Source organism: Coccinella septempunctata, chromosome 9 (assembly GCF_907165205.1).
Source record: "Coccinella septempunctata chromosome 9, icCocSept1.1, whole genome shotgun sequence".
Classification (NCBI taxonomy): Eukaryota; Metazoa; Arthropoda; class Insecta; order Coleoptera; family Coccinellidae; genus Coccinella; species Coccinella septempunctata.
Window position 1 is genome coordinate 8,335,431 of NC_058197.1, and position 21,984 is coordinate 8,357,414.

Here is a 21,984-nt window from a genome sequence, read left to right on the forward strand (position 1 = left end):
ATCTCTGAAGAATAAGATGTCTTGTGGTCACGATAAAATACCGATAAAAGTCCTGAAATCATCAATTGAATGCATACTTGAACCGCTCACGTTAATTATAAATCGTAGCTTAAAGGAGGGTGTTTTTCCAGACAATTTAAAAATAGCCTTGATAAAACCGTTATTCAAAAAAGGCGATATCAATGACTTTAATAACTATAGACCCATCAGCATCCTACCTTCATTTTCCAAGATTTTTGAGAAGATTCTTTGCAAGAGATTGTTGAATTTTTTTCGTAAGTTCGGTATAATTTCGGCAAATCAACATGGCTTTATGAAGGATAAGAGTGTTGAAACAGCGATTTTTGAGCTTTTAAACGAAATAACTATTGCTATGGAAGAAGGAGAGATCCCATTAAATGTGTTTTTGGATCTTTCAAAAGCTTTTGACTGCGTTGACCATGGAAGGCTGCTGGATATTCTCGAAAAGTACGGAATAAGAGATACTCAGCTGGACCTTCTGAAGAGCTATTTGACATCACGGAAACAGAGAGTTGTCATAGAGGTGGATCGAGAAGTTTTTATGTCGGATGATATAGAAATAACTATGGGTGTTCCGCAGGGTAGTATTGCGGGCCCACTTTTATTTCTTGTATATATAAATTTTTTGACGATGTTGTGTTTGCGTTTACGCAGAAAGATATCATTGAGGTTATTTGCCGATGATGCAAACTGTTTAATTCGTTCTTCTTGTATTTCTTCTGCTATCAATGATTCAAATATTATGATGAATTTGATAGTTGAGTGGTTATGTAATCGAAATTTGGTTTTAAATGTTGAAAAAACTCAATGTATGTTTTTTTATAATGAAAGGTCTAAATTAGAATATCCTGCTTCGATAAATGTTCAAGATAAATTGATAAAAGTTGATAATAATGTGAAGTTCTTGGGTCTAGTTCTTGATAAACACCTGAAGTGGGGCTCCCACATTGAACAGTTGAGGAGCAGACTTAATTCTGCCTGTTACACGTTATTCATGTTGAGGAGTCAGGTAGATTTGGACCTATTGAAGTTAGTGTATTATGCGAATTTTCATTCTGTTCTGTCATATGGCATCATTTTTTGGGGTAGTTCGTCTCATACAGACTCTATTTTTGTAACTCAGAAAAGAGCATTGCGTACCATGTTATGTTTAGGGTATAGAGAGACCTGCAGGGGAGTTTTTAAAAAGTTTAATATTTTGACAGTGTATGGTCTGTACATTTACAAATTGCTTATATTCCTCAATAAGAACGGCCAGTACTTCGCAAAATTTAAAAATTCGAATAACACCAGAAGAATTTATCCATATATTTTACCATTACATAGTACTGTTTCGAGGAGTAAGTCTGTTGAGTGTGTGGCTATGAGTTTGTTCAATGCTTTGCCGAAAGTTCTGCAAGATATCAAATGTCATATTAACTTTAAGAAGGAATTGTTTAGTCTTATTTTGAATTGTGAACCTTATAGTTTATGTGAATTTAGGGAGTTTTGTAAACGGTGGAATACATAGTGTTTCAGCTTTTTGTTGACTTGTTTCATTTTTTATATCGGCATGGTGTAATTATTTGAAGCTAATGAACTATTATTATTATTATTATTATTATTATATGACTTGTGGAACATATTTGTAAGTTGAAACCCACGTTTCAGAACCTTAAACCTAAAGTTTAAATTCATATTATTTTAACATCTTTATGTAACGAATGGCTGAATGCATTGTCAACAATTTTTAAATTCAATTTGGTTTTGAAAATCGCCTTATAGGCCGAAACCTGTCAACCTGGAATGAATAATTAGAACAGGTTCCAATAAATAATTGAAGAGTTTGAATTTGAGTCCGTGCAACTTTTTATTACATTGAAAAAATGTATTTCAAGTTTATTCCAATACTCCTCAAAAACTTTTTGCCTCCTCGACTCTAATGACCACGGGCCGCCACTAATCTACAGCGATATTTTATGATTAGTGTTTTCTCTTCAAGTAGGTTGTCGCTGTATGGATAAATTTCTTCTGAAAAAATTAGCACTGCAAAGCGGGCTGGTAGGATTGTTTTCAATAATGCCACTGTTTGATTTTACTCTGACAACATTTGATTAAAGGAACCTACTATTGAAATAGATGTACAAGTCATAGACTCACCCGTTTCTTCATCTACATCGATTGATACCATCTCCTAAGTTCTACGCACAACGCCCAGCTTCGGTTAATACATAGAAGAGTACATTCTGGAGTATCTTGAAAATACTTCGTCACTGTTGTCTGCAAACGCTTCTCCATGACATCTTCAATAGTCGGTCTGGTTGATATTTCACACATCTACCAGTTGAACTTGTGAGATACACATAAAGTTACCCCACTGGAGCTTAACAACACTGTTGATTTCACCTCCTCCCTTCACTTCTGTAATTTAAAAAATATATCATGATAGAAGAATGTATGAATACCTCATGATTCATTATTTTGTAAAATTGATCTTTGGAATAAAGGAAACATGTAATTATAACCCATATATATTCAGTTCATATTCAGAAACACACCGGGAATTTAAAAATTTGAATTTGCAACATCAAATCATAACATTTGCAACATCAAATTTCTGCAACAGTTTAATGACTTAAGAACACTTTTTATTTTACGCCTTTGAAAAAAATCAAAATCTATTTGTAGCCAACTATGCCACAGATGGATAAGCAAATGCCATGTGCGTTTCTACAGAGGGTTAAAGGTGGTAATTAGCCTTCCCCTCCCTCACCTATACCATTTCGAATATTTTATTTTATAAAAGAAATGATACCAAAATATTTGATAATGAAATTGTTTGAAATATATTCATGATGCTCATTCAATGAAATTATTACCATCCTCAGAAATTCAGCCTAGTACCGCTCTTAGCTAATGCAATGTCAAACATTGAAATGTAAATCCAGACTCTTTCTCTATAACACTGTTGCATTTGATACAAAAATCGAGAACCACACCCAAACGATTCGAAATATATTTTTTGAATTAGGATTTGGATTTGTGGAAGTTGAAATATTTTTCTAACATGAATCTTCTGGTAAAATTTGCAGCGTTTTTTTCTCGACTGCACGTGGTATTTCTAAAGATGAGTCGCTTAATCGATAGAAGGTTGGACCTCCTCAAAATATCTAAACCGTTTGAACAAAAATCAACCATACAAAACTTTCAACACAACAAAGTTGGAAAAATAATCGATGAAACAGATCCTCATATGACCCTAGATTGTCTATGATCTGCATCGTCGGAAAACCACGACAAAAACGTGAAATCGTGATGATTTGATTGATGATGAAAAGTTAAAAGTTTCCATAATGGAGAGGGTGTACAGGGTGGGCAAAATTCGTTGTCTACTGAGGGGATCTCGTGAACTAGAGCTAGATAAAAACGGATGACACATTTCCGAGCTCTTTTCAGAGGACAAAGAATGGTGAAAACCGTAGCCTCCTAAGATTTTCGTTTTCGAGTTATTAAAAAAAATGAGATTTTGACAATTTCGAAGAATTTTCATAACTTTTTTGTCCTTGAAGGTACAGATCTGAAACTTGGAACCTTCTGCAGGCACTTTTTTTCGTTAACTCCACACTGACGAGATCAAAATATGTTTTCAATTCGAATCATTAGGCGAACTTTCGTTTTTTTAGATGCACACTTTTATTGAATTTGTCATTTTTTTCAATTGGAAAAAAATCTTTCCTCAGTAGATTCAAGTTTCAGATCTGTAACTTCAAAGACAAAAAAGTTATGAGAACTTTTCCAAATCTTCAAAATCTCATTTTTTGATGATAACTCAAAAACGAAGAATCGTAGGAAGCTAAGGTTTTCGCTATTCTTTGTTGATATCAAGGAACTCTAAGCAACTTTCGATTTGAAATGAAATAATGGTGCGCATCAACGATAACTGTCAAAATTTTACCGTATTTCTTGTATATTGAATTAGCATTCTACAGTAAACATACAGGGTGAGTCTTCCACTCGTAGATTTATTTCAACAGTATATTCTCGAGGTGAAAAAACTTTTTTAGCCATTTTTTCCGATTCGGCCTAGATAAGAAGATATGGCCATTTCGAGTTTTCATAATGAGCTACGCCAACCCTGAAAACCTAACAATAAAGTTTCTCCAAGCATTAAATACCTTGGACATAGGCTACTACATTAGAAAAACAAGCATAACTCACTTTTTCCATTCCATTTGATGAACGAAGTAGTATTAATAGCAATAATTTAGTATTCTTCTCTAGGTTTCTATTTTATTTTCCATAATAATAGTGAACTCAGCAACCACCAATATGTCATCATATATTGTACATAATTGTTTATTTCATTCCGTACAAGAGTTATCAGATTCAAACATAACGCAAATTTAACCTTTGATTTCGATATGAATTAATGAATGATTTCTCGGAACGTTCAAGAGTCGCCAATTCAACAAACACAGGACATCATAATGACAACAAAATTCCCTTCAGAATAACAAGCTAAATACGTGGCGTTAGCGAATAAGAGCGACAAACTTCTGGAGGTGATTCTTCATGAAAAAATAATTTCATTATACCATATAACTTTTGTCCGCAAAAGATTCGTTTGCCGAGGTACGGGGTGTAACAGTTTTACTGAAAAACTGACTGTTTATTTCAAGCACTGAAACCGGTTGAGATATGAGAATGAAATTGGTTTGCAAGAGGTAGTTATAACGCATTTTCTGACATGCAGTTAAAAATTTTGCAAATGTTCATCATTTGCGCGTATACGGGTAATGATTTCAATATTTTTTAATAAAAAAACTCCACTGAGATATTTCAAACTAACAGCCTTTTTTTTCGTAAGGGGTGTCCCTTTTTTATGAGATAAACTCTTTACTTCAACACATTATGTAGTAGCGACGATAGCAGGCTACTGTCAACATTCTCAAATACGAATTTTTCAATGTAATGTCAAACTAGCGTTTCTTCATTTTTTAACTTTCAGTTAGGTATAATAAACGAATTAATTCAGATGCATAACATCCGCAGATAATTTAATCAACAAATGATACGATCTAAATCGAACTAGTTTCGTTGACGAAGGAGTTTTGTTGCTCTGACGAGGTCAAATAAGACCGAAACCATGGTCGGCATCTACTCTTTGTCGACGAAACGAAATTTCTGGTAATACTTCGAGCGATGGTAGTTTGTTAGTCCGATTCAGATCGTAACATTTGTTGATTTAATTATCTGCTGATGTTATGCATCTGAATTAATTCGTTTATTATTCACCTGCCTTACTCTGAAAGCGTGATCCATCCACTATTTGTTAGGTATAATATTAATAACTAATTTTTCAAAGTAAAACTTCAACATCCCGTACCTCGGAAAACGAAACATTTGTGGACAAAAGTTATATAGCATAATGTCATTTTTTTTACAGAATCACCTCCAGTATTTTGTCGCACTTATTCACTAACACACACACACACACATGTCTAATGTGTTATGTTATATTATGTTCTGTGGATCTTTAACACGGAGTTGCATTCAGCGAAAGTAATCAATGTTTCGAATTTCACAGATATTTTTCATTTTCAACTTTCAAATTACTCGAAATTGGAGCATTAGACAAGAAAATATGAGGAATAATTTTCTTTAAGTCTGAAAATAGAACTTTAAGCAGATTATACGATTTTCACAAAATGAGTTTTTAACCCACGATACGTGTTTCACAATAGCATCTTCAGGTGGGTGAACGTAAACTAGAGTCTACCTATAGCGATAGCGAAACACGTGTCGTGGTTTAAAGACTCATTTTTGTGAAAATCATATAATCTGTTGTCATAGTCAAATACACTCACCGTGTGTATTTCAAGAAAATAAGGCGTACATCATTTTATACTGGGTGAAACGAAATTCCTTTTCTTACTCTAACTTTTGAACCATCTGTGGAGTGTTCCAGTTGTTCCACCTTGTGATTTCTTGTTTTGCCATCAAGACGCATCTTTTCTCAACAATTTCATTTTTCATTTATTACAATAGCTCAATTTCTGTGAAAGATACAGAGTATTCCGGAAAACATTAACACATTTCTACAATTCCTCTATGGCTTTAACATAACGTTTACAAATTCAACTCAAAATCCTAACATAATGGAAAAATACTGAAAACAAAGTGAAAAACATAATATACCTAATAAGTCTTTCTTCCCTCTGAGTATCCAAGACCGGTTTCAACATATGAATGGTTCTTAGGCCAGCAACCTGGAGACAGTTGCATTTCATGTGTTCAGCTGTTTCTGCTTCTGATCCACAGAGCCTGCAAAATATCATCTGCTGACTTTCCCATACGGTACAAATGATATCTGTACCGACAGTGTCCCTTCAGCAGTCCTTAGCGTAACCTACAGTTGTAACCATAAAGAAATTGTGAAATGTAATGTTTTACCGAAAACCCTATATCATTATCTCCCACAAAAATTGAGCTACTGTAATGAAAAAAATTAAATTGTTGAGAAAAGATGTATCTTGACGATGAAACAAGAAATCACAAGATGGAACAACTGGACCACTCTACAGGTGGTTTTAAAGTTAGAGTAAGAAAAGAGATTTCGTTCCACCCGGTATGAAATGACGTACGCCAAATTTTCTTGAAATTCAAAACTTCTGATAGATTTTATATAAACTCGCCTACAATTGAAAAAAAGTTCAATCAAATCGGACTCGAAATAACAAATTTATAAATGAACAAACTTCATCAATTCATTGAGTGGGTCGATTATTTTGCCGGTGAGTATATTTATGATGCAGTTCAGAACTACAAAATTAATTTGGTTCTTGAGATAGAAGAAGTGGATGCAATACACGATACGCAAAAAATTTATAGACGCGGTTTTGAATAAATTCTGAATAACATCTGACAGCATCCATTTCACGGGCAGGTTCTAGGGCTGAATGTTACCCTAAACGTGTAACTCCCAACACACTTGGTGCTCAAATGATTGTTTTGGCTCTATTTACCTTGGCTTTCAATTATCGAACTCTCCTCCCAAAATAGAAATCCCTCCGTATGTATCGTACAAAAGATTGAAACGAAAACATATTTTTAAATTAATTCTTATATATTTGAGCTATATATCAATAAGTTTCATAAGTTAACAAGTAATGCAATATTATTATAGTACGACGTTATGTTCTCTCCAATCGGACTAGCCGTTTGTTCTGATGGTACGGAGTTAATGGGGGGAACGGTAAATTTTTGGGATTGCAGTGCTGGTAGAATCAATTTATCACTCACTATGTTAATTGAAGAAGTGTTCTGAACCTCGACCTTATGGACCATAGAACGGATTTCAGCTTGTGAAATTGCGGTTTGCAAATCGAGTTTAATTTTTGTTTGCTCTATTTTAGGCAATTTTTTGACAGCTTTACTCATGCTCAAAAAGAAATAATCAGTGTCATCCATATTCGTGATTGAGTTTCGTTCTGGAATTCGCACAGCTGTTTCCATTGCGTTAAGGGACACTTTTGGTTCGTTTTTGTTTGATTTTTGGCGTGGTGATGATGAAGATTTGCTGGATGGCGTTGGAGAATTCTTGCTACAACACGGACTCTCAGGGGGAGTCTCTTCTAGACAGTAGGGTGGTGGGGAGAGTGGTAAAAGTGTGGAATTATTTTCGGTATCCCCTGCTACGTTCGGCATTGAATCGATCGGTTTATCATTTTTGTATGGCGTGGTAGATGAAGCAGATGGATCGTTCTTCTCAGTTTTTTGGCGTTTGTCAACTGAAACAAATAATAATATACTCAGTGACATTAAGAGTATCATACCCGTAAAGAATAATTTTTTTCGACTAGATTTTTTGGCAGAAAATTTATGGGTTTGAAATTGACCGACCACTTCACGATTTGGGAAAAAAAGTACTGAATTGTGCTGTTGCAAGTTTTTTTTTTTTTATTTCAGGTTTTAATTACTCAAGAGAATTACCGAATTTCTCGAGGGTAAGTACTTCTAATTCAGCAAAAAATATAAAATGAAGAAAAAGTAGTCCAGCCCTTTTTTCTTCTTGAAAATTACTGAAAAAATTTGTGCTAACCTGTGTCTTGAATATCTTCCCGAAATCTTTATGAAAACATGTGAAACGTTGGGCTACACGTGTGATAACTTTTGTCGCTCATTCGCGAATATCCTGCTTATTTTTCGAAGAAGTTTCGGAAAAAATACTATCGTTTTTCTTTGTCGAAAATTGTTTTATGTAATTGTGCTGACTTGTGCCGTTGAGATTTTCGGAAAAAGTTCCAAGTTTTCTTTCAGATCTTATTAGACTGTGGTTGAACTGCCAGTGTCGCTATGATGTTTAGTTTATAGGAATGAAGTTGACTAAAAATATAGGGTTGGCAAATTCGATGGGATTGAATGGTAGCTCTGTAACTAAAGCTAGGAAAAAATGTATCTGACCTCGATTTTTAAAAGATGGATGATTGCCAAACCCGCATCCTCTATCTTTTTTTTTTCTAGCTTTATATAATATACAGGGTCTTTCACGAGGAACCTCACCCATATTTATACTGGAAACTACTGAACGTATTTTCATGAGAGGGTGTGATGCATACACTCACATTATTTTTTAACGTAGATTCAATATCTGCCATAAAAAAATGGGGTTCTAATTTGAAAAAATTGATTTTTCACGATTTTGTCATCCCTAACTTTGAAATCGATTTTTTCACCCCCTGTATCATGAATCGCGATTTCGATTTTTAAAGTGGATACATCAATCTTACATCTTGAAAAATCCCAAAAATGAAAATTTTCCATCTTAAAACCTCGAAGTTATTCTTGTTTCAGCGGAGCTTTATTTTCGATTTTTTTTTTCGAATTTTCCCGCTCAGAGAGAATTTTCCAACCAAAACTGAAAAATGTTACATCAAAATAACTTGAAATTTTCTAAGGAATCTATTTCTGCAATAAAAAGATGGTGTTCTAATTTGAAAAACGGAAGTTCACGTCATTTCCGGAAAAACCGGAGGTGCTCATGCCTTGAAAATATTTTAGATTTCATCAGCATCGTGGAATACTTATAAGTGCTGAATTTCATGAAAATACGTTCAGTAGTTTTCCGTATAAATATGGGTGAGGTTCCTCGTGAAAGACCCTGTATAAGATAACCCATCTTTCGGTTCTTTGAATTGGTGTCCCAATTCGTAAAGTTCCTGTGTTATCGAGAAACAAGTGTAACATTCTATAGTCACTTGTTTATGTATAATTCAGTGGAGTAGTCGAAGATTTTTTCAGTCTGCCACTTCGGTGATATAGTTACTTTCACTTCTGAAATATGAACCCTATGTTTTTTTTTCTGATTCAGAAAATCTAATTTTGTCGTGTTTCTAATAAAAAACTAGTTTGCTCAAGTTGGCAGGCTATTTTAATAATATGATAATGCATAATGAGTTACTTCATTTAGTAGTAGTAGTAACTTTCATTTTTTTTACATACTCCTATTTTTTTTTTGTGATTTAGAATATAGTATTCGACTCGTACAAATATTTCAACACAAGACTCTTGAGCATTTATTCCGGCTAGGTTCAAAAGTTGAAAAACCATTAAAAAATGTTATTTTTAGTGCTATCGAATGAATGAGATATGATTTATGTCTTCCACTTTCCCATTACGCCATTACGTAAACATACCAAAAATTCAAAGAACCCAACTGTTGAAACTAGTTTGAACGTTTTGTAAAGTAAAAGTTTTTTCTCCATATCTGCACGTATATTGCGCCGTTTTCGAGTAATTTAATGTTCAAAAATAAAAAATAGTTGTGATATTCGGAAAATTGGGTACTTTGACTGAATGCCCTGTTCAAAAGATCCACAGATGTGTAGTGTAGCTTGTTATTCTGAAGAGAATTTCGTCTCTCCAGGGGTGGCATAGCTCGTTATGAAAACTTAGAATGGCTAAATCCTTTTATCAGTGCCGAATCGGAAAAACTGGTATAGGAAAAAGTATTTCTTTTGACCTCAAGAATCTACTGTTGAAATATTTGTACGAGTCAGACTCATTCTGTATAAAACACGGCGTGTCTAATTGTCAAGTTGGCAGGTTATTTTCATAACATAAAATTTCGTACACCTAAATTCAAATGAATTTCGAGCATCTTCTCAAAAATCCGTAATGAATATGATCTTCAAAGTCTCTGATAACCTGACACAACATAGAAAGAAAGCTCAAAGCTCATACCATTTTCTCAAGTTGTACGACTATTTGAGATAGCATTATCAGATATGTTTCTGATTCATTGCATATCGTTACCAATACAGTTTGTTGATTTATCGCAGCCTACCCCTTGGCCACTGACCTTGCCAAATGGTTCCTAAAATTTGAAACTCAGTTGTTCTTAAAATTAGAGATAGTATTGAATTGATGTGAATGATACTTTATGAAATTTCATAAGTGAATAAAAAACAGATTATTAGTCTGGGTTAAGAGAGATTAACCGACATATGCATATACATTCGAGGTCAGGAGAGTTAGATCTAGCCAACAGAAGAAAAATACACAGGGTGGTCCATTTGAACTTTAGTGAAAAACATTTTTTTGTATCTCTATTTGTATCAAATATTAAAGGGGGACAAAATTATAGTAAAAAACCCGGTACAATTCGAATAAAATAAATATTGTTTTTACCTTCAGAAGAGGTCTTAGGGCACCTCACAGACTGCGCATAATTGTGATCGAACATAACTTGCACCCTTCTGGGAGGTCTCAGAAGGGCATCCCTAAGTATAGACGTCGGTCTCTCTGGACTTCTGGAATCTGAAAAAAAAATAACCAATTGTATTGATTGGCAATAAAGATAACTCTAAAACTACTCAAAATAGATCAAAGGTACCCTTCACGAAATTAACGTAGAATTAATAATGATAATAATAATATTGAAAATATTCGGAAATGTGCACTATTCCAACAGCCAAAAATACATTCCAAAACTTATGGAGTATAGAAACGCTAACGGAGACTCACAAAATTATAAAGAACTCAACAAAATAGTAAAGAAGTCAATAAGAATAGGTCAAAGGACGCAAAATACAACAATCCTAGAAGAAATAATCGAAAGCAATAAAAATATAATAGTGGTTACGAAAACCTAAAATCAGTTGAGGAATTATTAAAAAGTTAATTGTTTATTCAACCATATCTTTTCTTCTTTATACACTACGGGACATAGTAAACAGAACACACAGGATTGAAAGAATTTATTACAACAATGTTTTGTATGTGTATGTGTGTCTTAGTTCTTTAGTGTGTTGATAGTCCAAAATGTGAGTGTGGCGCAGAAGAGACGAAAGACCACTTGGTTGCAGAAAATATAAATTTCACGGTGGTTTCGAAGGAATTCATTCGGTGAGCGATTCTTTTTTGAGATGGGTATCAATTCAGAATTATTCAATGTGAAATATAAAATTCAATATCCCTGTCGTTTTTTCTTTCTTTTTTGTTTTCAGATTATTCTCACTTCGTTAACCATCATGGTAGAAAGAGGACAGAAGAAGTTTTTCGATTTTGTCCTATGAAGATGTCTTTCAATATAATAATTTCAGGTTATTCTTCACACAAAATCATTATCATTACACTTATACGGGCAGACAGAGAATTTTTTCTGAGGTTTTTATCTCTGTTTTCATGTATCATACGAGAATATGTATGGTACCCCGTTGACATTTTTCCTCTGCTTACACTGAGATCTGGAACGAGGTACTAGGATCGAGGATCTGTCTCTTGTTCCCATTTCTTTACACCCGCTTCATTGTTTTTGAATTGTAAAAGATCTATTTCAAAAGAATATGTATATACAGGGTGAGTCTCTGACTCATACAAATATTTTAACAGTAGTGTAACGTGGTTACCTCGGAGAAAACTTATCTCGAGCGCCAGCTATTCTTTTCACTAGGAAGAATAGCAAACCTACCAGAGTAGCTGCTAGTCGGAGACAGAGTTCGCTGTTATCTAGGGTGGTAGCGATAACGAAGTAGTCAAAATCAAATTATGTACCAGTTCATTCACACCTTCGGAAATATGTGTAGGTATGAAATATGAGCGAATCTACCAGCAAACATACATTCTGGAAATTTTATCCGATCACGAGCACTTTGTAAAGTTTATACGGAGTACAGTGAAAATCAAAGGTTGTTCAATAAAATACGCCAACCAGAACTGACGAAATGAATACTAAGGGTGACCTCGCGAAGTGAAATGACTTGCTATACGGTATCGGGATGTAATTAATTGTATTTCTCCAATGAAAAGAACGAGACTTTTATTCGCTACCCCAAGGGCTAACGCTCCATGACTGATAGCGAAGAAAACGTCTATTTTGAGCGCAACTACGGGATTTCACTGACGACGAGCGGTACCTCTTATTCTCTACCCCAAGGGCTTACGCACCATGACTGATAGAAAAGAAGAGATTTCGATTTCAACACTTATGACGCGAAACACGAACAGGGGGTTGACGGGACTTTCTCTTCACTACCCCAAGGGCTTACGCGCCATGACTGATAGCGAAGGGAAAAGTCAGACTCGCGAAACAGGGTAAAGTACGATAAAAGATAACAGAAAGCGATACAGTACAGCAGTGTCAAAGAAGTTACCGGTGTAGGTCTAATTAAGAAACTGAACTGTAAAGACGGGGACCTACCTCCTTCATTTCAGGCCCTCGCGGAAAACAAACGAAAACTAAAAATCAATTCCTAAGAGCACTAACCCTCGCAACACAAAATTATTTCTAAATTCGTTGAACGGCTTGTCGTGCACACAATTAAAGTCGAATCGCAGAGAAAAGAGAGTACGGAGCGTAAAAGTGACTAAAGAGTAAAAGAGTCGAAAGTAAAAGAGGCCGTCGCGGGGAAAAATCTGCTTTTATAGGCAAATCCCCCCACACGTAAAAAATCTGAAAATTCCAGAATGCGACAAGAATGAGAAACGTCGTCAGCTCCGGTTTATCGCATATCAACATCAGAAAAACGTCGAAATCTTCAACGGCATGCAAGAAAAACAACGTTAAACACAGATAAACGGTTTTTTACATTTACTCTGCCTACCGGAATGAATGTACTGAATATTTGAGAATTAAATATTTTCCAAGGCGGAAATGTAAAATGAAAGGAATGCACTAAAATGAACTCCAATTTTTCTCAGAAAACTGGAGATCATTACAGTAGATTCTTGAGGTCAGAAGACACACTTTTGTCCCTTACCATTTTTTCCGAATCGTCTCGGTTTAAAAGAAACAAGCTGTTGAAAAACCATAAAAAAAATGTTATATGATGTTCAATCGAAGTATTGTTCATCACAAGCAAGTAGTTTTTCCCATCTTTCAGGAAGCGTTCGGATTCCAAGTCTAAAGAATGTCTCATAAGGCTATCCACGATGTCGACCCAATTTTTGGTATCCTTTCAGATTATAATCAGACGGTGCAATGTCTGGTAAATACGGCGGGTGGGGTAGCACTTCCCAACTAAGTATTTGTGGGGATGAGCATTATCATGCAAATGAAAAATATTGTCTGGGGTAGTATTGAGGTCATTTTTCATTCAGAGCTCGGCTCAATCTCATTAATTGTGTTCGGTACAACAGGAACACAATTCTTCTCATAAACACCCTGCGCATTTTAGGCCCGAAGAGACAACACTGTTATAATACTACATAATTGAAAAATTTAAAATGGTAAAGATATACAGGGTGTTTTCAAAGGTGAGGCTTCTTTCGAAAGAAGGTAGAACTCATCAAAATAAGTCGTTTAACCAAAAATTGTCTATATAAAATATCCAAGATGGCTGAGATACAACCCCTAGAAGTTCGACAAAATTTCATTGAATTTCAAGTCGCTTTTGAGAGAATCATTATTGTTGTAGGGTGCAACTTAGGGTGAAAAAAAAAATGTATAAAATCGAGGCACAGATTCTTGAAAGTGCTTATGTTGAAAAAGTGCTATGATGTTTCCCCATTTCATCCCATTTTTACGACGATTGTTTGAATGTTCGAACAAGATTAGAATGCCCATTGTGAAAAAATTCGTGAATAATTTAGACGAATTTTATTGGTGAGATTTTGAAGTATTTTTTTATTGTTCACACTTGTGTCCTGAGTCTCTTTTGTCAGTTGGTATCGACAATGGTTCGGCAATCCTAACTTTCCATTTTCATTACCACGTAAATATCGAACGAGCCAATATCTTAAACCAAACCACATGGTCGAATCAGGAGATAAGTTTTTTCCACGGCATTGCGATAATTCGGCTAACAAACGGTCTAGTGTCGTATTAAGCCCGTTTGCAACAGCCGAGAATTCTCTACAAAATTATCGCAAGAAAACGGCAGAGATTATTTTGTACGCAACTGAACAGAGAATTCTACCGAAAGTGCGTATGTAACGGTACATAATTCACGGCGCATGAAATCTAGATTAAATTTTTCTAGAGAATTCTCGGCTGTTGCAAACGGGCTTTAGGATCTATTTCAGAATCATTTTCAATTTTTTTTGTCAACTTTGTCATTTTGAAAGTTTTGTCTAGGTGAAAAAAAGCATCACCTTCAAATACACCCTGTATTTCAGAAGAATTCCAATAACTAATAAACCGTTAAGTTTTTACCCGAAGTACGGTTTACTGCTGAATTTGTCATCAAGTCTAACGATACAAAGATAAACTTTGAAAGTAATAAGCTGTTTCCGGTGTAACAATTGATGATTTTCTCATAAACACCCTGAACATCTTTCGACCATATAGACCGAAAAGTTGGATCTTCTGGGCTACAAATATATCAAACCAAATATTGCTCAGATTGCAAACTATATAGTTTATTTTATCGATTCTAACAATATGATAAATGAAATATACAAGACTCGGACAATGGGCATCCTCTCTTTTCTTTCAATTTTTTAACCAGATTGTAGTAAGTAGTGTTATGTTAAGTCCTTCAATATCAGTTCAGTAATTCTTTTACACTGTTGACTATTTTTGTGACACCACATTTCATGAGTTTATGGAAATAATAATAATAATTTTACATGATAAGAGGATGTCGATCCACAGGATGAAAAAAAAACGCAATTCAATTCTCAACTTCATAATTTATTCATCAAACTATGTCATTCTATTAGGATCAATTGAACCGGAGGATGATCTGATTTTTTCCTGTAAATATTTGATAGTCATATTCAATTTTTTTATTTTTGCCTCTTTACGACTGAAGATGTTCCGTAAGTATTTATTTGTTTTCCTATACTGCATGATTGCTTTCTGGGAAATTTCCCAATATCTGCGCCGTTTGACTGGACACTCCAAGTCTGCCTCTATGAATTCACCCACATATACAGGAACGCTCCTTCTCCTACAATGAGATAATAAGAGCCATTTCACCCTACATAGGCAGATCAGAGCAAGGCAGGGACCAGTTAATAAAGTGATCACTTACATTAACGTGCTATCAGTACTACGACATTATAATATAATGTGGAACAGACTTTGTATTTTATTGAATTCAGAAAGAACTACCAATGTGTTTACCTCTTCTTAGGAATGTCTGTATTTGATCTGGAAACTATTATATCAGATTTGGCAGAATATCCGGAATCAGGTTCAGCAGAATATCCAGAGTCAGGTTCAGCAGAATATCCAGATTCAGGTTCAGCAGAATATCCAGACACAGGTTCAGCAGAATATCCAGAGACAGGTTCAGCAGAATATCCAGAGTCAGGTTCAGCAGAATATCCAGAGACAGGTTCAGCAGAATATCCAGAGTCAGGTTGAGCAGAATGTCCAAAATCACATACAGTAGATTGTCCATTGTGGGCTTCAGCAGAACGCCCATAGTCCGCGTCTGCAGAATGTCCAGAGTTAGCTCCAGCAGAATTTCCATAGTCAATTTTAGCAGAATGTTCAGAGTCACCTTCAGCAGAATGTCCAGGTTCGACTCGAAGGCGCTGGGGTTTAGCGATTGCTTGTCGTATACTTGGCGGATTTAAATCTGAAATAATTGATTATAATACACAGGATGTTTCACAAAAAGATGACCCCGTCTCTAGGATAGCTAGAAAGTTGACAGATGAACACCTCATTTCGCGGACACAAGTGCCATCATGTGATACCTGTGAAACGAGGCTGACAGTGAAACACTATGCAAGTGCCCATTATACTACGAGGAAAGAGTGCGTTATTCGATAACTGGAACACTATAAGACATTTTGGGTGAAAAGTGCATAATTAATAATATCATGTCCTTTTTGAACAGCATACAAATGATAGACAAAATTTAAATGTCCAATATAACTGCATATGTATTTGACCATGTATACATACTCCATTCACTATTATTTTGGCACTCGGTTGGCCATGAAATAATTTTCTCAACTTTTTGTAACTATAACAGAATATGGTTGGCACTCATGAAATGTCGTTAATGACAGAACGCCGTTGTCACAACTAATATCATCTAATATTACAAAAATGCCGGAAGTGATTGAAAGAGAGAGAAGGCAGTTTTTCAGGAAGTGCAATTTAGAATTCAAGTTCGCTGATTTAAAACCCAAAAATGTTTTGACAAGCGTCAAAACCTCACATTTTCTGACTGTACATATGGAATGTGTCAAATTTTCATGGCCAACCGAGCGAATGCAGTATACTTACTATTCCAACCCCCGCGGTTTAAGCGAATTATTGAATTAAAAAAAAAAATGGGGTTTGCTAGCGTAACGCCATGCGTATTCAAAATGAAGGGCGTCGAAGAAAAAAATTTTTTTACGATTGTGCCTCAACTACGGGCAATATTAATTTTATTTCATCATTCAATTTTTCATCAAAAAAGTACTCTTGGCAAAACTCGATACTGTGTATCTTTTCCGGAATATTTTGATTTGAAAATAATGAAGTGATAACCGATGATGCTATGAAGTAATGATGATGTTATTAATTACCTTTTTAAAACGAATACATGTAAGAAATTGGGATTGAGGGCTTTTCCTTCTTGCAGTAATTTTCTTTTCTTCAACGCCCTTTATCTTGAATACAGATAGCGTTATGAAAATTTTTTACTAAGTAATTATTTTTCAGATTTCTACCTATCCTAGAGACGGGATCAACTTTTTTTGAAACACCCTGTATATGTATATTTCAAGAATCGGAAAAAATGTTGATTCTATATCGATGATATTCTCAGAGTTGACTTGTAATAAGAAAATGAACTGAAAATTTGAAAACCAGTTGTTTAGAGTCTATATTTCGATGAACATTGTGTTTCGTTTACAGCAATAATATACATTGGAAACCAATTTTTCGATTTTTTTTCTAATAAAAACAGAATTAAGATACATCAATTTAAGTAGGACAATCGATGAATACATTCAAAATTGTTTTACCTGTGGAAAATCACTCGACTTCTTTTATCAAATCTTTAAGAATTGCACTACACAGAGACACCTTCATCACTTTTATTATTATTACTGAAGCGAGATTGTTCCGCCCTTCAGAACTGCGACCACTCTATTCAATCCTAAAGAGACCATCAATTGTCCTTATACACTATACAGGCTGGCCCAAGGTGGATTCAAAGTTTATAGAGAACTAATCACAATTTTGTGTAATCTTGAATGTTGGGGTTTTTGACTAAGAACTTTGTCCCTAAAATATTTTCAGACATCTGCAGCTTCCGGCTATATCATAAACAGCCTACTATTTTCTTATTTCAAATGGCACACCCAGTATATCTTTTTATCTTAAGATGATCTAATGGAATTTTCAACAGTATGCCATAGCATACCTTGGTTTATGAGTTATTGGGATTCTTCTGAAGAAATGGTGAAAATGGAAGGTCATACTTTTTTGAATATTTCTGATGATAACATTTTCATCGAAAAACTTCTTACCATTTTCAATTTTGTCATTATGTAGAAGTATCACACTTTTTCCGCTTGTACCGAAAATGTACAGTGTTCATGAGATCATCAAATCGAATTCATCAAGCTCAAGATTTTTAAACTACCACCAACATTTTGTATGATACCAGTCGATTCTATGTCAATGAACTGATATTCGAATATTAGTATCCTTATGTGGTTTCTGAAGTTACAGAGTAATCAACCGCAGTTCGACTTTGCTGTTTTACCTTATTTCAATATCAATGATAACTATGAAAGTTCTCATTTTAGGTAGAGGGTATATGTAGGGAACCCCTCTTCTCATTTATGTAGGATCAACTGAAATAAAAATGGGATGATGACAAAATTGAAATAAGTTCTCTATAAACATCTAATAGGACATCTGACGTGGGACAACCTATAAATGTACTAATTTCGTGATCACCAAGTACGAGATGCAAGGGTAGAAGACGACCCTCTTAATAGAGATTTCGGATAATGGTCTATTTTCCAAACCGCAGCGTCTCGCCGGCCGCTAAAGAAACAAGACAAAAGTCGAATAATCCGACAGACCTTAGGTAACAGTCTAAGTCCTGGAATCTCGAATCTCCTGACTTTGACAGGTCCACTTAGTGGCACTCAACTTAGTCGGATAGGTTTGTATTATTGTGATTTGGATTGGTTTTTATGAATCCTTATCAATTTCCTGAGAAAATGTCGTTCAATTAATAATAATTATCCCCCAATGATAATATAGACAGCTACAATTTAAAGTTTAAATGTCATAGATAGCTTTGTTTGCCCCTTGAGTAACAAAAATCGAAAATGCCTAATGATCATGGTCCTTTCGTTTGCTTTTCTACACTCGATTATCCGTAATTCGTGTAATCGTGTAATTTATCTACACCTCCTCTACACTGATGTAAATCCAACCAGCAAACAAATACTAAAATTGGGTGTAGAAAAGTGCTACAATTTTTATGCAAACGAAAGGACCTGAAAATTCATTCGTGAATTCATGCACCATGAATTCTCTGCAGTTACATAAATACTTTCGGTAGAATTTTGTGTTCAGTTGCATATAAAATAATTTCTGGCATTTTCTTGCCAAAATTCTGTAGAGAATTCTCCAGAGAATTTTTGGCTATTACAAACGGGCTTAAGACCAATCTGATTCATTTTCATTTCTGATTTTGAAGGCTAGGCAATTTTTAACTACTCAATTTAGGTTACATCAAAAACTCTATTGGACATTTGAACTGTTGCAAAACAATGATTAAATTTTCAAATTACATTTATTCCATAGAATTCCTTTGAAATAAATTGATTCTAGAATTCAATCATTATTTGAAAAAAATCAAACCATCATAAAAGCTGCATATGAGATCCATAATCTTTCTATAATCTATATCTACCTATGCTTCGCAAGCCTTTAATGGTAACAAGGCACAGTCAAATCTTCTGGTCCGTTAGATTACTTAAGCTACATACAGGGTGTCCCAGACGTTGACGTCAAGCCGGAAAAAGCTGATAGACCAAGTCATAATAGTTATCAGAAAAATATTTTAAAAAATATAAATTATATATTTTAAAAATTAATGCCATATTAAAAAAAACAAGAAAATCTACACACTGTGATGGTTTTTTAACTCCCGTTACTACAAATCTTCATTTATTTTCAATTTTATTGTTATTATGTAATCTTGACCAGTGCTTCTGTAAGCTGTCGCCAAAAATTAAAAGGTAACTGCGTCAGCTTGGAAGAAAATGACACTTTTTGCCCAACTATGTATGCAAAATTAATACTTCGCCACATTTAAACTGGCTGTACTGAAAAAAAAAATGTACTACGCTAGTTGGGCAAATTACCCTAAAGGTTGGCGTATTTAATAAGGATTCCAAAATATTATGACATTTGCTAGAAAATTTGACAATTAGACTTGGACAATTTTTTTTTGTAAAAAAACCCAATTTCAAACAAAATTTTATCATTAGATTTGACTACTAGATTCTAGTTTGAGTGACACGGAGAAGTGTAAGCGAGACAGAAATCGTATTTCCAGGTAGTTCAGGGCACCGCAGGCCAATCAATGACTCATTCTTATTTGCTTCCAACCAACCGAAACCAATGCTCAACTTAAAGAAAATAAGAATGAGTCATTGATTGGCCTTCGGTGCCCTGAACTACCTGGAAATACGATTTCTGTCTCGCTTACACTTCTCCGTGTCACTCAAACTAGAATCTAGTAGTCAAATCTAGTAATAAAATTTTGTTTGAAACTGGGTTTTTTCACAAAAAAAATTGTCCAAGTCTAATTTTCAAATTTTCTAGCAAATGTCATAATATTTTGGAATCCTTATTAAATGCGCCAATTTTTAAGGTAACTTGCCCAACTAGCGTAGTACATTTTTTTTCAGTACAGCCAGTTTAAATGTGGCGAAGTATTAATTTTGCATACTTAGTTGGGCAAAAAGTGTCATTTTCTTCCAAGGTGGCGTAGTTACCTTTGAATTTTTGGCGACAGCTCACAGCAGCACTAGTCAAGATTACATAATAAAAATAAAATTGTAAATAAATAAAGATTTGTAGTAACGGGAGTTAAAAAACCATCACAGTTTGTAGATTTTCTCGTTTTTTTTAATATGGCAATAATTTTTAAAATACATAATTTAGATTTTTTTTAATATTTTTCTGATAACTATCATGACTTGGTCTATCACCTTTTTTCAGCTTGACGTCGGCGTCTGGGACACCCTGTATAGGTCTATAGCCCATCATTTTAGCTGTACCAGTACATCAAAAAATCATCCATCATAAATGCATATTCCCTACACCATATAATTCCATGAACAAATGGATATGATGAGAAATAATTAAGCAATTTCACAATGTGTAATGCATACATTACATTGCTATGCTATGGTAAAGAGCTTATTTTAAGTATCCATCTTTTATTTTCCTAATACTTTCATAGCATGATATTGCATAGAGGGTAAAGACTTCGAAGGAAAGAATAGGTCCTTAAGTTTGCATAAAAAGTGTAGCACTTTTCTACGCTCGATTTTAGTATTCGTTTGCTGATACAATTCACAGCAGTGTAGAGGAGGTGTAGTTTATCTACATCGCCTTTCGACTATGTGTAGATAAACTACACTTCCTCTACACTGGTGTAAATCAAATCGAGTGTAGAAAAGTGCTACACTTTTTATGCAAACGAAAGGATCTAATATATTGTTACCTAAAGTTATGGTGATTGTTTCCATCGGTACAGCATTTTTTTTCAATTGAGTTTTTGTCTCATGAACGAACATCTTGTTTTCAAAATGTTTACAGCAGAGTCGAAACCTGTTGTAGCATTGTTCTGGTGTGAAATCCTTTATTTTATCTTCTTTAATCAAGGTTTTCCAAATGGCACATCTGCAATAAGTTTTATTTAAGTAAAGACACTGTTTAGAATCATAAAAAAATTACCTTTTAGGATCTTTAGGAAATCTGAAGAAGCTATAATTTGGATTCGTTCTAGAATTACTCTTGCAGTGAATACAATATAGAGCGCGATTTACGAGTGTACGTTCTTCCATGCCGTTCTCCATACCACTGATAAATATCACAAGACGAACTTCGAATCTTCAAAGGGTGGACAAATGAAAATAAGAAATCTACTTCAATTATAAATAGCAGTCTAGACATCAAACTTATCAAAAATCAAGTGGTAAGGAAAATGATAAGTTTATTTATTAGCTCATTTCAACGGTCATCTTGTTTCCTTTTTATATCAACAAGGACCACAGATGACAGACTACACCACAGATAGATTACAGATGGGTTAGGATCATAGATCACTGAGAATCATCCGAGTGACACATCCTTGACTTTGACGTCATTATTCATTTTTTCAAGAATATGATCATATTTGAATGATAATCATTTGGAATAAGGAAGTTTTTGAGGAAATTGAATCATATATAACTATTTTTGTAATTTTCATTCTTGAGTTTTTTCAGAATTCACAAGAAAAACATATAAAAGGGTAACAACTCTTTGAACATATTTTGACTACTTCATTCTAT

General features: G+C 34.5%; 1 protein-coding gene across 5 annotated transcripts; it reads right to left on the reverse strand.

Moving 5' to 3' along the window:
- Nucleotides 1-1,693: 1,693 nt before the first annotated feature.
- LOC123319767 lies at nt 1,694-21,711 on the reverse strand. 5 transcript variants are annotated; one of them, XM_044906693.1, is made up of 5 exons: nt 21,386-21,711; nt 21,153-21,331; nt 10,690-10,818; nt 7,303-7,790; nt 1,694-2,421 (listed from the first exon to the last, which is right to left on the reverse strand). In XM_044906693.1, the coding sequence occupies exons 1-5, from the start codon at nt 21,505-21,507 to the stop codon at nt 2,416-2,418; spliced, it is 924 nt and encodes a 307-aa protein (XP_044762628.1). In that variant the 5' UTR covers nt 21,508-21,711; the 3' UTR covers nt 1,694-2,415. The 5 variants fall into 5 exon arrangements, 3 of the variants coding, with proteins under 3 accessions (XP_044762628.1, XP_044762626.1, XP_044762627.1); XR_006538646.1 differs by lacking the exon at nt 7,303-7,790 and adding an exon at nt 15,569-16,028; XR_006538645.1 differs by lacking the exon at nt 1,694-2,421 and adding an exon at nt 15,569-16,028 and having other exon boundaries at nt 7,654-7,790.
- Between the last annotated feature and the right edge of the window lie 273 nt (nt 21,712-21,984).

Excerpts from the sequence above, each read along its gene's own strand:
- LOC123319767 (XM_044906691.1), bottom strand. The coding sequence starts at position 21,507 with ATGGAGAACGGCATGGAAGAACGTACACTCGTAAATCGCGCTCTATAT. Across the intron at positions 21,332-21,385 it reads TTTCCTAAAGATCCTAAAAG|ATGTGCCATTTGGAAAACCT; the intron begins GTAATTTTTTTA and ends AACTTATTGCAG. Across the intron at positions 7,791-10,689 it reads CCCTAAGACCTCTTCTGAAG|TTGACAAACGCCAAAAAACT; the intron begins GTAAAAACAATA and ends TATTTGTTTCAG.